This window comes from Ranitomeya variabilis, chromosome 6, assembly GCF_051348905.1.
Source record: "Ranitomeya variabilis isolate aRanVar5 chromosome 6, aRanVar5.hap1, whole genome shotgun sequence".
Lineage (NCBI taxonomy): Eukaryota > Metazoa > Chordata > Amphibia > Anura > Dendrobatidae > Ranitomeya > Ranitomeya variabilis.
In genome coordinates, this window is record NC_135237.1 from 417,010,965 (window position 1) to 417,027,995 (window position 17,031).

Sequence of the window (17,031 nt, forward strand, 5' to 3'; positions counted from 1 at the left end):
ACAGATGATGTGGTATGCTTTGGATCATAAGCTGTACCACGCCTTCCCCATACTTTTCTCTTTCCATCATTCTGGTAGAGGTTGATCTTGGTTTAATGTGTCCAAAGAATGTTCTTCTAGAACTGTGCTGGCTTTTTTAGATGTTTTTTTAGCAAAGTCCAGTCTAGCCTTTTTATTCTTGATGCTTATGAGTGGCTTGCACCGTGCAGTGAACCCTCTGTATTTACTTTCATGCAGACTTCTCTTTATGGTAGATTTGGATATTGATACGCCGACCTCCTGGAGTGTTGTTCACTTGGTTCGGGTTTCTCTTCACCATGGAGATTATTCTGCGATCATCCACCACTGTTGTCTTCCGTGGACACCCAGGTCTTTTTGCATTGATGAGTTCACCAGTGCTTTCTTTCTTTCTCAGGATGTACCAAACTGTAGATTTTGCCACTCCTAATATTGTAGCAATTTCTCAGATGGTTTTTTCTGTTTTCGCAGCTTAAGGTTTTCTTGTTTCACCTGCATTGGGAGCTCATTTGACCGCATGTTTACTTCACAGTAAAACCTTCCAAATGCAAGCACCACACCTCAAATCAACTCCAGGCCTTTTATCTGCTTAATTGAGAATGACCTAACGAAGGGATTGCCCACACCTGTCCATGAAATAGCCTTGGAGTCAAGTGTCCAATTAATTTTGGTCCCTTTAAGACCAGGGTGGCACATGTTAAGGAGCTGAAACTCCTAAACCCTTCATCCAATTTTAATGTGGATACCCTCAAATGAAAGCTGAAAGTCTGAACTTCAACTGCATCTGAATTTTGTTTAAAGTTCTATATGGTAATGTCTATAACCAAAATTAGAAAAATGTTGTCTCTGTCCAAATATATATGGACTTTACTGTATATACTAGCAGTCAAAGGGTTAGACACTTTAAGTAAGGCTTTGAAATCCTAGTCCCCGATTTATCAAGACTGGCGTTTTTCACACTGGTCTTGATGATAAGGGGGTGTGCTGGAGTTAGACGACTCTGATTCATCAAAAGGAGCACGCGTCTTAAAGGGATCCTGTCACCAGGTTTGGCTGATATAAGATACGGCCACCCCCTTTCAGGGCGTATCTACAGCATTCTATAATGCTGTAGGTAAGCCCCTAAACCGACCTGAAAGATATGAAAAATAAGTTTTATTATACTCACCCGGGGAAGCTGTTGGGTGCGGCTTCCCCCGTCTTCTTGCGATGCCGCCCTCCTTGCTTCACAGGCTCCCCGGCATCACGCTCCTGCGCAGGTGTACTTATCTGCCCTGTTGAGGCCAGAGCAAAGTACTGCCATGCGCAGGCGCTGGGCCTCCCTGATCTTTCCCAGCGCCTGTGCACTCTAGAGACTGGAGTAAGATTTCTGAAGTAAGGAATGCCACTCCAGTGATTGGAGTAAGATGTCTGGCATAAGGAATGCCACCATTAGTCCTAAATCTAACAAGGAGGTGTTGCCGTGCCCCTGTACCACCATTGCATAAAAACTTTGATGAATCTGGGCCTTAGAGCATATGAGGACCAAACACGTTAAAGTTTTTAAATTTTGCCAACATGTTTTTACTATTTAATCTGAGGGCTAATCTGATTTATCGGCTAGCACTCAGCCTAATGTTACACTATGGGGCCGTGCAGATCAGCGATTATTTTCTTGTGCCGATTCGGCATGGGAAAACAATTGCAGTGTGCTGTGAGTGCATCCAAGAATCACGTCACACGCACCCATACAAGTGTGTGTGTGTGTGTGTGTGTGTGTGTGTGTGTGTGTGTAACATTCAAGATGTACTCTGTAACAGTCAATGGAGAAATTACTTTCTCAGTCTCCTCCGCACTTGTGCTGCGATTCTCTCATGCCGGAGAATCAGAACACTGTAGTACGACACTGGGATCATGCTCGCAGCAGAGCTGCAGCCGAGTGTCATTAGCATATTGCTAAACTCTAATGTGACACCGGCCTAAAGCTAAGGCTTGGTACAAGATTTTGCACGTTGTACCAAGTTTTTTTTTTATTTTCTAGTGCTCTTGATCACCATTCTTTTAAACGAACCAATAAAAGATGGATTTTAATAATTGGTCCTTGAATTGGTCCTTGGTGTCTGTAGATTGTATTGCTCACCAAAGTTAACGTTCTAAAAGTTGAAAAAAAAAAAAAAGTTAGGAAAACAAACTTTTTAAATTGAGGAGCATTGTGCATCAGCATTGTGAGTAGATGAAATGTTCGGTTTTGTCTGCCTATACATCATTATTCTATAGTGTGCGCTGTACCCAGTCAGGGTTCATGGGGATGTGCGGTGCACGTACTTTGTTATTCACATTTGTGTTTTTTTTGTTGTGTGGTTTAAAGTGCACTTGTATGAAACAAGGCCATATTACGGTGACGTTTGCATGCGCATAACACTTCGGCAGCTGCTCTGTGCATTGTAGTTTGGAAACTTTGTAACCATGGCAACAAACCCATTCAAACAACATTGTACAGATGACTCTGCTTAGAAAATCCTCTGATTTGCAAAGTGCAGCCTTGTATATATTCTAACCTCATATTAACAAAGGGCAGGATGACTCTGATAGCTGTAAAGAATTTATTAAAATCGCCTCTTACATTTACAAGGACAAAAATTATGGTATTCGCCCTACTGTTTGTTATTTATATAATATGTTTTAAATAATGACAAATACTATTGATTAAAAAAAATTAGAAATTATTGGTTTGAACTTCTTGCCATCTTAAATTTGGATACATTACTTGTAGCCACAAAGGATTGGATTTTCTGCAGTCTTAAAGATGGAAATGTCCTGTCCTTTAAATAAGGTTTCAATCACTGAACAATGGAATTCTTGAAGTTCAGCTCTATACCTCTTTGATGCGTCGTAATATTATTGTTCTGCATATAGGGTTTTAGTCCTGCTTTTATTTTGTAGACAAAACAATTTTTTTTGTAGAAATTAGGCCTCATTCAGGTGCCACGCTGAAAGCACTTAAGTAAATTATCAAGATCCTCTCCTGGCAGCTTCCTTTCCAATTGCCGACCAATGATATCCCAGATGTGCTTGATGAGAGGCGAGTCCAGAGACATTGCGGGCCACAGTAGCATGTTTAGGCCACAGAGACTGCTCATAGTAGCACAAGCAAATTGCAGCCTTGCTTTGTCTTATTGAAAATCTGCTCATGGGACACTTTGGTGAAACAGCCATATCACTCAATGTGACTCCGAGCTGTTAATGTACTCGCAATAGAGACTAACGAGGTCTGGCTACTGTACATTATGCCACCCCTAACCATAATTTTTGTTTTTGGTTGAATGTGATATTCCTTTATGAATCCCTCTTCATGGTGTTTTCCAAGTCTGGAATGCAGCAATGGAGACTGTAGTGGGTGGGCGAGGACTTTAGCAATGTAGCGGGAGACTGGATTCGAAAGCACATGGGCAATGCCATGAAGAGGCCTCCACGAGGCTACATCACACCGGTCATACTCCTGAGATTACGGTGTGGGGTGGCATAATGTACGGTAGTTTTCACTCCAGGTACATGAACACCTCAGCGCTACATTGATTTGGTAATGGAACCAATGGTACGGTCATTTGTCAACATGACAATGCCATGTCACGCCACATGTTGCTCATGCTACTGTAAGCAGCCTGCATGGCGGAAACATGCTACCATGGCCTGCAGCGTCTCCCATTGAGCACATCTGGGACTTTATTGGTTGTTAATTATAAAGGGAGCTGCCAGCAGCAAATCTTGATAATTTGTATGATCAAGTGCATTTATTGTGGCAGAACTTTCCTCAGGCAACCATTAATGACCTCATTGATAGCAGCCAAGATTTCTGCACGTGGCGTTCATGCACAATACTGAATAAATCCAGATATTTTGAAAATTTTGTTTACATTTTTTCATCATTTGCATATTATTACCTACCATGCCTATTGATTCTGTGATTTCCATAACTTCACAACTTTTCCTTCTTGGTATTACAATTGCAATGTTGAGGAGTGTATGTATTTATGTATGTGTGTATTATTGACGGTAAGGCTAAGAACCTGTAAAGGTACCTTCACACTAAACGATATCGCTAGCGATCCGTGACGTTGCAGCGTCCTGGCCAGCGATATCGTTGAGTTTGACATGCAGCAGCGATCAGGATCCTGCTGTGAGATCGCTGGTCGTTGCTGAAAGTCCAGAACTTTATTTCGTCGCTGGATCTCCCACTGACATCGCTGGATCGGTGTGTGTGTGTGATACCGATCCAGCGATGTCTTCACTGGTAACCAGGGTAAACATCGGGTTACTAAGCGCAGGGCCGCGCTTAGTAACCCGATGTTTACCCTGGTTACCATTGTAAAAGTAAAAAAAAAACCCACATACTCACATTCCGGTGCCCGGCGTCCGCTTCCCTGCACTCCTCCTGCATCCTGTGTAAGTGCCGGCCGTAAAGCAGAGCGGTGACGTCACCGCTCTGCTCTGTGGGAGATGTCGGAGATGTTCAGCGCTGACACAGGATGCAGGAGGAGTGCAGGGAAGCGGACGCCGGGCACCGGAATGTGAGTATGTGTTTTTTTTTTTTTAACTTTTACAATGGTAACCAGGGTAAACATCGGGTTACTAAGCGCGGCCCTGCGGACTTCGGCATCGTTGGTCGCTGGAGAGCCGTCTGTGTGACAGCTCCCCAGCGACCACACAGCGACTAAACAGCGACGCTGCAGCGATTGGCATTGTTGTCTGTATCGCTGCAGCGTCGCTTAGTGTGAAGGTACCTTTAAAATGCCGCGGACAATGATTTCAGTCAGTTTTGATGTTCACACTTGAAGCAATGATGTTTTAATCAGATTAAGTTAAGTGTCTTGGCTGTAACGCATTACGCTCTGTCAGTACGGCTCATTGACCACAAGCAGCAATTCACCTGTAGTTGAGAAACACTTATCTGGTCTCTCTCCATTACAAAGGTCAACTGGCAGATGAAATTGTGACACAACTTCCCTGGCAGAGGAAGGCTCGGTGATCCTGCACTTACACAGATTAGATGAAATGATTTCAGGACAATCCTGTATTGAAGCCCCCAGACATCAGGGTAGAAAGCCCTTAAATTGCCATGAGTACTTATGGCAGGCCAGCCAGAGTATTGTAAGATCCCCAGCTGGTGCTAAGGTGTTACTGTCACCGTCTTCATCCTCAGAGTTTTAACCTGATCGCCGCGTACTAATTGTTCTGTCCTTTTCAGCGGTGTTTTGTTCCCATCATTCAGGAAGCATTTACAGCATTGTCACCTCCTGCTCTGTAGTACTATGATGACTCTATTGAAGAATTGAAAAGTCACCTGTGTAGGCGGTAAAATCCTCATTCCCTGTCTCTAAATGAAAACCGATAAATCAGACCTATTGAAGCCTCTGACTGTATTGTTCCCGATCTCAAGGGCGCTTATTTCAAATGATTTCCTGCCTATAAATAGCATAGGCTGTTGATGAAATCCTTGAAATTAATTTGCTGTCTTCTTTTTAATGAAATACTCCACTTTTTCATCTCCCAGTAGCTGAAAGAAGATTGATTTTTTTTTTCTTCGTCATCACTGTCTTCTTCTTTGTGTTTCTGCTGTTTCTTTTAGAGATTTTGAAAGAATTTGTCAAGCCTGATGTGGACCGCTTAGAGCTGTTTGCCCGTAACCTGCAGCCGGGATGGACGAGCTGGGGCAATGAGGTTCTCAAATTCCAACACATGGATTATTTCATTCCCCCAGAGACTGTAAACTGACCCAGGTCTATTAGCTTTACAGGAGCTTTTTCTACATTAGAATGGCTTTTTATTACCAACAGCACACTTAGGGATCCGTGTAAATAGAATTGGACATGTTGCAATAAGAGATCCGCGGCGTGGGTGACTCTGTGTGCAACCTGAATGCCGTTGTCTTAAGATGAACAGATTGTTCTTTGGTTTTGTTTCAAATAGCTTTCCTGTGAAATGAAAAAGAAAATTGCGTCCCAACCCTTTATTTACCGCACCGCAGCGTCGTTTCCTGGCAGCATAAAGGTTAATTGTCCAGCCTATAGGGGAATATAAATTAAAATCTTAAAAAAAAAAATAAAAAAAAAATGGAAATAGTGTCTATGTTCCAGTAACACAAATCCACATAGGCATCACAATAATATTGCAAGTAGTATATATTTCCCGTGTGTATTTAATGACAATTTTACCACATCCCAGTCCATTTTTCAAGTTGAAAGAACAACACATTATGTGCGAAGAGATCTGAGAAAAACAATGATCTTGTCAGCAGTCCATATTTCTATGCCTCTGTTACTGAATATTTGCTCCTGTGTGATATTAGAACTATTTTCTACATTTAATTGCTTGTATACCTTGTGAATTTGCTGGAGTAAATGTCAGAACAGGCAAGAGTTCCTCTTCATAATAAGTCTGTTTTTAGTAAATAATTGCATTTCTCATAGGAAAACGCAGAGTTCTTTAACAAAAAAAAAATAAAACGAAAACCCCCCAATACTACAGAATTGTTGTGGTGTTCCTCCTGGAGTATGAATAAACAAGCAATGGGGTAGCACATTTGTACCTGGTTAGTCACGCCCCTGCACTGCCCAATTAGTAATGTCATTGTCAGTTTGACAAGATAAACTGTTATTTTATTTATGCATTTCCAGGAAGAATACCAGAGAAACAAATCAGGAAAATAATTCATTCTTTGAATACAAGTACTTACAGACATGTAATGGTTGGTGGCACGCATGTTTAATTTTACATGGCCCACAATATAAAAAAAATAATAATAATAAAAAAAACAATTGTTAATTTAAAAAAAATTGTTCAGGCTGCATGTGGATGGATGAAATAAAGCAGATTTATCATTAGTTCCAAGAATGGGTTTAGATAATATCAGGACTAAATTGAGAACCCTTCAGAAAGCTTGTGTTTGGGAAAGATTGTTCTTATTTTATCTTTGTACACTGACCCTAACTACTTCATTCTTAAAGGTGTGGTCTGAAACTAAAATGTACTTTAATCCTTAATCCTAAATTTCTATTAAGTGTCATAATCTAATCTTTATTCTGTTATACTTTAATTAAAAAGTCCCTATTGTTCCCTCTCTTCTCTAACTACTATTTATGAATATATGTAATATGTGAGTGTATACAGTGGGGCAAAAAAGTATTTAGTCATTCAGCAATAGTGCAAGTTCCACCACTTAAAAAGATGAGAGGCGTCTGTAATTTACATCATAGGTAGACCTCAACTATGGGAGACAAACTGAGAAAAAAGAATCCCGGAAATCACATTGTCTGTTTTTTTATCATTTTATTTGCATATTATGGTGGAAAATAAGTATTTGGTCAGAAACAAAATTTCATCTCAATACTTTGTAATATATCCTTTGTTGGCAATGACAGAGGTCAAACGTTTTCTGTAAGTCTTCACAAGGTTGCCACACACTGTTGTTGGTATGTTGGCCCATTCCTCCATGCAGATCTCCTCTAGAGCAGTGATGTTTTTGGCTTTTCGCTTGGCAACACGGACTTTCAACTCCCTCCAAAGGTTTTCGATAGGGTTGAGATCTGGAGACTGGCTAGGCCACTCCAGGACCTTGAAATGCTTCTTCCGAAGCCACTCCTTCGTTGCCCTGGCGGTGTGCTTTGGATCATTGTCATGTTGAAAGACCCAGCCACGTTTCATCTTCAATGCCCTTGCTGATGGAAGGAGGTTTGCACTCAAAATCTCACGATACATGGCCCCATTCATTCTTTCATGTACCCGGATCAGTCGTCCTGGCCCCTTTGCAGAGAAACAGCCCCAAAGCATGATGTTTCCACCACCATGCTTTACAGTAGGTATGGTGTTTGATGGATGCAACTCGGTATTCTTTTTCCTCCAAACACGACAAGTTGTGTTTCTACCAAACAGTTCCAGTTTGGTTTCATCAGACCATAGGACATTCTCCCAAAACTCCTCTGGATCATCCAAATGCTCTCTAGCAAACTTCAGACGGGCCCGGACATGTACTGGCTTAAGCAGTGGGACACGTCTGGCACTGCAGGATCTGAGTCCATGGTGGCGTAGTGTGTTACTAATGGTAGGCCTTGTTACATTGGTCCCAGCTCTCTGCAGTTCATTCACTAGGTCCCCCCGCGTGGTTCTGGGATTTTTGCTCACTGTTCTTGTGATCATTCTGACCCCACGGGGTGGGATTTTGCGTGGAGCCCCAGATCGAGGGAGATTATCAGTGGTCTTGAATGTCTTCCATTTTCTAATTATTGCTCCCACTGTTGATTTCTTCACTCCAAGCTGGTTGGCTATTGCAGATTCAGTCTTCCCAGCCTGGTGCAGGGCTACAATTTTGTTTCTGGTGTCCTTTGACAGCTCTTTGGTCTTCACCATAGTGGAGTTTGGAGTCAGACTGTTTGAGGGTGTGCACAGGTGTCTTTTTATACTGATAACAAGTTTAAACAGGTGCCATTACTACAGGTAATGAGTGGAGGAAAGAGGAGACTCTTAAAGAAGAAGTTACAGGTCTGTGAGAGCCAGAAATCTTGATTGTTTGTTTGTTTCTGACCAAATACTTATTTTCCACCATAATATGCAAATAAAATGATAAAAAAACAGACAATGTGATTTTCTGGATTTTTATTCCTCAGTTTGTCTCCCATAGTTGAGGTCTACCTATGATGTAAATTACAGACGCCTCTCATCTTTTTAAGTGGTGGAACTTGCACTATTGCTGAATGACTAAATACTTTTTTGCCCCACTGCATATGTAATATATGTGTGAGTATATACAGCTACAGAGTAACAGCACAAAGGCAGCAACTCCACCAATAGCACAGACTAAACAATACTGAATACTGGAGGAACATATGGGAGAAGGAAAAAAAGCACAACACTAGTGCAATGTGGCTGCAGCATCTGAGAATGAAACACAGCAACCACCTAGAGCAAGAACCATTCACCATTAGGCTACTTTCACACATCAGTTTTTTGCAGTTGGGCAGGATCCGGCGAATTTTTGAAAAAACGAATCCGTTGCAATTTGTGAAAAACTGATGCAACGGATCCGTTTTTTGCTGGATCCGTTTTTTTTTTAATTAGCCCGGGGAGAGAGAGACCCCAGAACGGAAAATGTGCATGATTTGTATGGAGAATGGATGAAAAGCCGGATTCAGAGGCCGGATTCATCATTTCACATCTCAGTTTCATACGTTTTTCACACGATCAGTCGCTGGGCGTTTTTTCGCTGGACAGAAAAAACATTCTTCTGTACGGTTTCTCCATCCGCCGGAAACAGCTTTTTTGACGGATCTGGCAAAAAACGGATGGAACGTGTGGCCATCAGGCGCAATCCAGCACTGATACAACTCTATGAGAAAAAAAATGGATCCGGCAGAAAAAAATGGATACGTTTTTTTTTTTTTTTCAAAACTCACCGGATTGTGCCTGATGGCAAAAACCTGATGTGGGAAAGTAGTCTAACAGAAGCAGACATCCAACAGTGGGTCAAGAACATGAAGAGCTGGACAGCACCTGGCCCAGACATGATCCACACCTACTGGCTAAAGAAATCAACAGCAGTACATGAACGCATGGCAAAGCAGATGAACCAACTGCTGGAAGCAGGCTACCACCCAACTTGGCTAGCACAAGGAAAAACAGTGCTGATCATGAAGGATCCTCACAAAGGGACAGTTCCATCCAACTACCACCCAATAGCCTGCCTTACAACAACATGGAAACTCCTGTCAGGCATCATAGCCACCAATATACAGAACCATATGAACCAGTACATGAATCCAGGTCAGAAAGGCATTGGGACCAACACCAGAGGCTCTAGGCACCAGCTCCTAGTAGATAGAGCAGTCACTCAAGACCCAGACAGACCAATCTCAGCACAGTCTGGATTGACTACAGGAAAGCCTATGACCCAATGCCACACAGATGGATCTGTGAATTCTTGGCACTCTACAATGTCAATAAGAAATTAAGAACCTTCCTCAGAAACTCAATGGAGCTATGGAGAACAACATTGGAAGTCAATTAAAGACAACTAGCACAAGTGACCATCAAATACCAAGGTGATGCACTGTCCTCATTGCTGTTCTGCATAGGCTTGAACTCCTCAGTCAGATACAATGTCTGGCTATGGATACAAGTTCAAGAGTGGAAGCACCATCATCCACCTCCTCTACATGGATGACATCAATCTGTATGCGAAAAACGAACGAGACATCAATTCACTTATCCACCTGACAAGGATCTACAGCGAAGACATTGGGATGATCTTCGGGCTGGAGAAGTGCGACCGGTTGGTAATAAAGGGTAGCAAGGTAGTTAAGACTGATGTAGTGAAATTACCAGCAGGGCACATAGCAGATGTACAGACATGTTACAAGTACCTCGGCATCCCACAGGGCTATGGTAACTATGATGAGGAGGCAAGAAAAGCAGCAACATCCAATTACCATCAAAGCGTAAGACTGGTCCTGAAGAGCCAGGTCAATGGGAAGAATAAAATCTGTGCCATCAATACATATGCCCTGACAGTTATCAGATGCCTTGCTGGCAAACTGTGCTGACCCAAAGAGAAGATGGAATCTGCAGATGTGAAGACACGAAAGCTCCTCACAATTCACTGACTGCAATCGTACTTCCAGTGGTGATAGGATCACTTGAAGCAGTGACCGCTAAGTTAGGAAAATGGCTACATCTGAACTCTGTCCATACAAGCGCAATGCTGGGAACAACTAAGATCCTGCGCAGAACCCTCAAACTCCAAGGTCTCTGGTAGAGGACCCGAGAATGAGAAAGGACAAAAAAGACCACTGTATAATGATTAGGGGGCAGAGACTGTAGTTACTGCTGAAGCGTCTGCCCCCACCCTGAAATGATGCATCATCAGTGGTTGGGCTAGTCTACTGAGCATGCGTCAGTTGTCAATTCAGATGTATTTTCAGTAGATTGTTGTCACGGTGCACAGTAACAATGGGCTCCCTCGTCGTCTCTGATGAGAAGTGATGAGCCAACAAGAAAGTGCACTGACAGTGCGCATTGGTAGGAGAAAACAAGCAAGCAGAGACCAGTGTCACCCCCGCAAATGACTAAAGCAGGCATTAGCCTAGCCCCTGAAACAGACTTAACTGATGACATTTTGTTTCAGGATGAAGCAGAGGCTGTGGCAGGGACTACAGCCTCTGCCCCAATGATGACTTGTTTGAGCATCGCAGCATGCACTCAGATTCTCAAACAGTGTCATCACATAGGAAGTGGTTAAAAAAGCAGTTGGCATAGTCATGAAATGATAGTTTTTAATTAAAGCATATTTGAAAAAAGATTATATTAGGACATTAAATTTAAGATTTAGGATTAAAATAAATTTTAGCTTTGGACCGCCCCCTTAAGTGTTCTGATTCCATCACAATCACAGATGAGCAGTAAACAGATGTCTGCCAATTAGAGCTGGGACATCATGTTCTGTTTTATTGTTCTTTTATTTTTCTTCAATATTTTGGTGTATCAAGAGCTCTCCACAATGTTAATAGGCTGTGAGGACTGAATAGGAAAAGCAATTAAAGTAGCCAATTCCAAAAAGCCGTTTTCAGATTTCATCAGTCATAAAAATAATGTACCACCTACTGTTCATTAAAATGGTATTAAATATCTCCTATGAATTTTGAGTCAATATAAATACCTAATACAAGATATAGAGTGCAATGTAGGGTGCAGAATTGTGAATCATTTGCAACTATTATTGTGGCCAGTCATATGACTGCTACTGCTGATTGTATAGAATGTAAGTCCGCAAGGACAGGGTCCTCTCCCCTCTGTACCAGTCTGTCACTGTAAATTTGTTTACTGTAAACGATATCTATAACTCTGTATGTAACCCCTTTCTCATGTACAGCACCATGGAATTAATGGTGCTATATAAATAATAACTGTATGAGATTTTTAGATTGACCACAAACTGGATAGTATGTATCTTCTCTAAAAGAACTGCTGGATTTCTCGGTGTCATTTTTGTATTATCTTTTATACCTTATGGTTGTAGATCATTTGCTAAATTGTGTTTTTAAGAAGTGAGATGTTTTAATGGAAGACAAAATAAACCGAATAGTGTTGTTTTATTTGTATTTCATCTTTAATTAAATGTTCTTAAAATTTGATGCCTTATTCAATTGTATTGCAAATTTAACATCTCACATTTACCATTTAGTCTGTTGGCTAATTTTTACTTTGTCTACATCGAAACAAATATTTACATATAATTTATTCATGCACATATCACAACCAAAGTCTACTCCCACCCACAACTAAAAAAATATATGGGTCTGCACCAATTCCCAACAAAGACAACATCTTCAAGGAGTTTGTTTGTTCTAAAATTGTTTGCATGTTAGCCCCCATTCTGTGGATAAGTGGTAACTTGCAATTCTGGGAATAATAATTTATAACACAGCAAAGCTTCTCCAAAGCATTCCTTTGACGTCCAAAAGAACACAGATCCAGATGGAAGAGCAGCTGGTTTTCTACGTTATGCTGTGTAGTGGCTGTAAGGACACGCTCCCACTCCTTAATCCATCCTGCTTGTCTGTAACTATAGATTGATCAGGTTTGCAACTGGCAGTCAAGAGCAAATTGCTCAGATAGTAACAATTTTTTACGGAAAAACATTTTTGATAATGAAATGTAGAAAACATTTGATACTGTCTGTTGTCAATTTAATAAGACTTTGTTGAAATGACAGTGACTGTTTAAATGTAACACACAGACCAAAGTCCTACAAGGGAAGTAATGTTCATCTATGATTCGATACCGATTTTAATTGATGTTGTCCTTTGGAAATACTCCTTTGAAGTGAGATACAGCTTGCTTGACCAACTGCTGAGACCCTCTCTGACCTTGATAATGTTTTTTTCCAGGTCATCCACCTGACAGCACCATGGAGGTTGTCTTCTTATCCACAGTGGGACAGGAAACCACGAGCATAAAAGGACCCTCCCCTTACCAATCATCAGTGTTTTTCCTGTCCCACTTTGGATAGGAACTACGAGACTCCGGCAAGCTCCGTTGGGGAGTGTGGATCGGGGGGTTTAGGCCCTTATTACCCTTCCCACTTCAAGACCCCGTACGCTGAAACCCGACACAGGGTCCCTCAGCTTACCCAGTGCAGCACTGCTCCTGGGATCGCCGGTCGTTTCCTCCCGGGGGGCTCTCGACCGTGCACGCCGCCCGAGCGTTCCCGGGTCTGCCCCTGTGAACAGGCAGGCGGCCTGGCGGCTCACCGCAGCACCGCTTCACCGGAGCGCCGCACGCTGTAGCGGCATAGCCTGTTCCGGGTCACTGACGGCGGGGGGCGGGGTCGGCGTCCCCGTCTCTCTCTATGGTGGAGACGGAGCACTTCCGGGGCATGCCGGCGAGCGCGAATGCTCCAACGCCAGGAGACAAGTATAAAGGTAAAAAGAGGGGGTAGGAATCTATCCTGCACATTATCCGAAATGGAGGATACCGCCAGGATAGAGGGAGAGAATCAGGCACACGTAAGTCCCCTAAAGAGGGCAACCACTAATGCTTTCCTCCCGGTTATATGCACATCCTTCTAAAACGGGGCTGCTTCTGTTGTTATAGGTAGCCCCCGCCACCGTGGCTAAGAAGGGGAGATGTAAGAAGTGTCCTATATGCTCCATTAAGTTAAAAGAGACATGGCAAAAACCCCTGTGTGAACCCTGCACTAATCGCATCCTGGGTGAAGAACAGGCCTCTCTCATGTCTAACATGCGGGCTATTATCAGGGAGGAGGTACAGGCGTCAGTCTCTGGCTTAATGACTCCTCAACCCTCACAGCCGGATAATAGGAAGAGAACGAGGGATTCGGACTCTACGTCTGAAGGAGCGTTGTCCAATTCAGATCTGGAGGAAGACGAGTTTAGAGACCCTCCTGAGAAGGGAAAAAAGTACTTATTCTCTTCACTAGAGACGGATGAGCTGCTAGGTGCTGTGAGGCACACCATGCAAATTGAAGAACCGCCAACCTCTCGTTCAATACAAGATGAGATGTTCGGCAGGTTACGAGCTCCGACCTCAAAAGTCTTTCCCGTTAATGCTCATATTCGCGGGATGATTCTGGAAGAGTGGGAGGAGGCGGAAAAACGCCTGATTATCCCAAAAGACTTTAAACTACGCCTCCCTTTTGATCCAGCGGAAGTCAAAGACTGGGAGGATGTCCCCAAAATAGACATTCCTCTAGCTAGAGTCTCCAAGAGAACTGCAATACCCTTTGAGGACTCATCTAACTTGAAGGAGGCTATGGATAGGAAAGCAGACAGTCTCTTAAAAAGAGCCTGGGAGAGCTCAGCAGCTGTAATGCGTGCAAACATAGCGGCGACATCAGTAGCACGGTCTATGCACTTATGGGTAGATGACCTAGCGGATCAACTTTCCTCTAAAACCCCTAGAGAAACTATATTAAAATCCCTTCCCCTTCTTAAAATGGGAACAGATTTTCTAGCAGACGCATCGGCAGAATCAGTGAGATTTACGGCCAGAAATCAATCCCTATCAAATGCAGCCAGGAGAGCGATCTGGCTTAAAAATTGGTCAGGGGACGTACATTCCAAAAATAAGCTTTGCGCCATCCCATTTTCAGGCGGAAGGGTATTCGGGCCGGTACTAGACGACATCTTAGAGAAAGCGTCAGATGATAAAAAGGGGTTCCCAGAGGACAAACGCAAAAAGTTTCAGCCCTTTCGGAGGTCATGTTTTAATCAGAGAACTGACTATAGGGGGAAAGGGAAACAAGGAAGGTGGAGTTACCCAAAGGGTGGAGAAGCTAGAACTAAAAGTAAAGAATCCACCTTTTCAGGTTCAACATCGGGTTACCACAGAAAATGACGCCACCAGAGTGGGGGGTCGTTTAACCAGTTTTTTGGAGGGCTGGCAAAAAATCACTACAAGCCCATGGGTGTTACAACTAGTGGCTCAGGGTTACAGAATAGAATTCTCTTCCCCTCCCCCACAAAAATTCCTGATCTCCAGCTCCCATCTCGCCTCGTCATCTCCCATGTGGGTAGATATTCAGAATCTGCTGAAAACAGCCGCGATTGTCCCAGTACCTCCCCAAGAAATAGGACAAGGGTTTTATTCAAGCCTGTTTTCCATAATAAAGCCCTCGGGGGAGTCGAGAACCATTATAAACCTCAAACACCTAAATTCTTGGATAGTGTACAAATGATTCAAAATGGAGTCACTAAAATCTACGGTTCCTCTCTTAGACAGGGGGGTGGTGATGTGCACCCTAGATTTAAAGAGTGCATATTACCACGTTCCTATCTGCCTAAACCACCAAAAATATCTGAGGTTCGCAGTAGAAAAAGAAGGAAAAGTCCTTCATTACCAGTTTCGCTGTCTTCCGTTTGGTCTACCTTCGGCCCCAAGGGTTTTTACGAAGATTATGATAGAGGTAGTAGCCTACCTAAGAAATCGAGATATCATAGTCGTTCCGTATCTGGATGACTTTTTAGTGGTTGCAGACACGGTGAATCAACTCAGGACCGACTGTCAGTTTGTAATCTCCACTCTGCAGAATTTGGGGTGGATCATAAACTGGGCAAAATTCGATCTAGTACCCAAACGGAGGATAAAATTCCTCGGAGTCATACTAGACTCAAGCGTGAGAATGTTCTTTCTGCAAGAAGAAAAACTGCGAGGCATAATAGACAAGATTCATCTTTTCACAGAGAGCAGAGTTTCCATCAGAGATGCCATGAAAATCCTGGGGCTGATGACGGCTTGCATACCTTGTGTAAATTGGAGTCAATTTCACTCCCGACGGCTTCAACAGGCGATTCTCTCATCCTGGGACAGAAGACAGGGATCCTTAGACAAAGTGATACAGCTGCCAAACCAAGTGAAAACCTCGTTACGTTGGTGGACAGATCCCAAGAATCTCAGGCAAGGAGTGGCCTGGAATCATGTTCCCGAAGTGATAGTTACCACGGACGCAAGTCAACAAGGCTGGGGAGGTCACATCCAGGGAAGGTATTACCAGGGTCAGTGGATTCGGGAAAACAGCACTCGGTCCTCAAATTTCAGAGAACTGCTCGCAGTCTGGAAGGTTCTATCTTCAGCACAAGCCTTGGTGAAGAACAAACACGTAAAAGTACTCTCGGACAACACAACAGCAGTTGCTTTCCTTCGACATCAGGGTGGTCCGAGGCACAGGGCTCTACAACAGTTGGCGGAACGAATCTTCAGGTGGGCAGAAGTGATGGTACTCTCGATCTCTGCAGTTCACTTGGAAGGTTCCAGCAACCAAGTGGCGGACTTCCTGAGCAGGAGGACAGTTCTATCAACAGAATGGGAGCTAAACAACGAAGTTTTCAAAGACTTGTGTCATCATTGGGGGAACCCGAAGATAGACCTCTTTGCAACCAGACAGAATGCAAAGGTCAACGTCTTCTATTCGCTGAACCCTCAGGAAAACCCGGCGGGAGTCGATGCCTTCTCCCAATCATGGGAAAGAGGTCTGTTGTATGCTTTCCCTCCGCTTGCACTAATACCAAGAACTCTCAGAAAAATTGCAGAAGACAGAGCCAAGGTCCTGCTCGTAGTACCGTACTGGCCGAAGAGGAGTTGGTTTGCCTTACTAAAAAAAATGTCAAAGGAGAAACCAGTTATTCTTCCACAAAGAACAGATCTCCTCTTTCAAGGTCCCATTCTCCACCGGAATCCAGAAACCCTTCGTCTATCGGCCTGGATCCTGAGCGGCAAGTCCTAAGGGCAAAGGGTTTATCAGATGAGGTGATTTCTACATTAAAAGCAAGCAGAAAGCCAGTAACCTCTTCAATCTATTCCAAAATTTGGAAAAAATTCTGCAGCTATTGTGGAGAAACTACAGTCGATACTGACCGGCCTAATGTAACTAAGATCCTTGACTTTTTACAGGCAGGGTTTAAAGCAGGTCTTAGACCCAGTACTTTAAGGGTACAAGTAGCGGCCCTTAGTGTTTTTTATGATTGTACT

At 43.1% G+C, this 17,031-nt stretch overlaps 1 protein-coding gene across 2 annotated transcripts in view; it reads left to right on the forward strand.

Moving 5' to 3' along the window:
• METTL4 (methyltransferase 4, N6-adenosine) overlaps positions 1-17,031 on the forward strand; it is a 295,930-nt gene that overhangs the window by 160,499 nt on the left and 118,400 nt on the right. Inside the window, exon 8 of one of the 2 annotated variants that reach the window (XM_077270311.1) lies at positions 5,624-5,955. The exons of the other annotated variant lie outside the window; for it this stretch is intronic. Coding sequence (XP_077126426.1) covers positions 5,624-5,769 — 146 coding nt within the window. The 3' untranslated portion in view covers positions 5,770-5,955. Of the gene's footprint in view, positions 1-5,623; positions 5,956-17,031 lie in introns of those variants that run through there. 2 annotated transcript variants of the gene reach the window in all.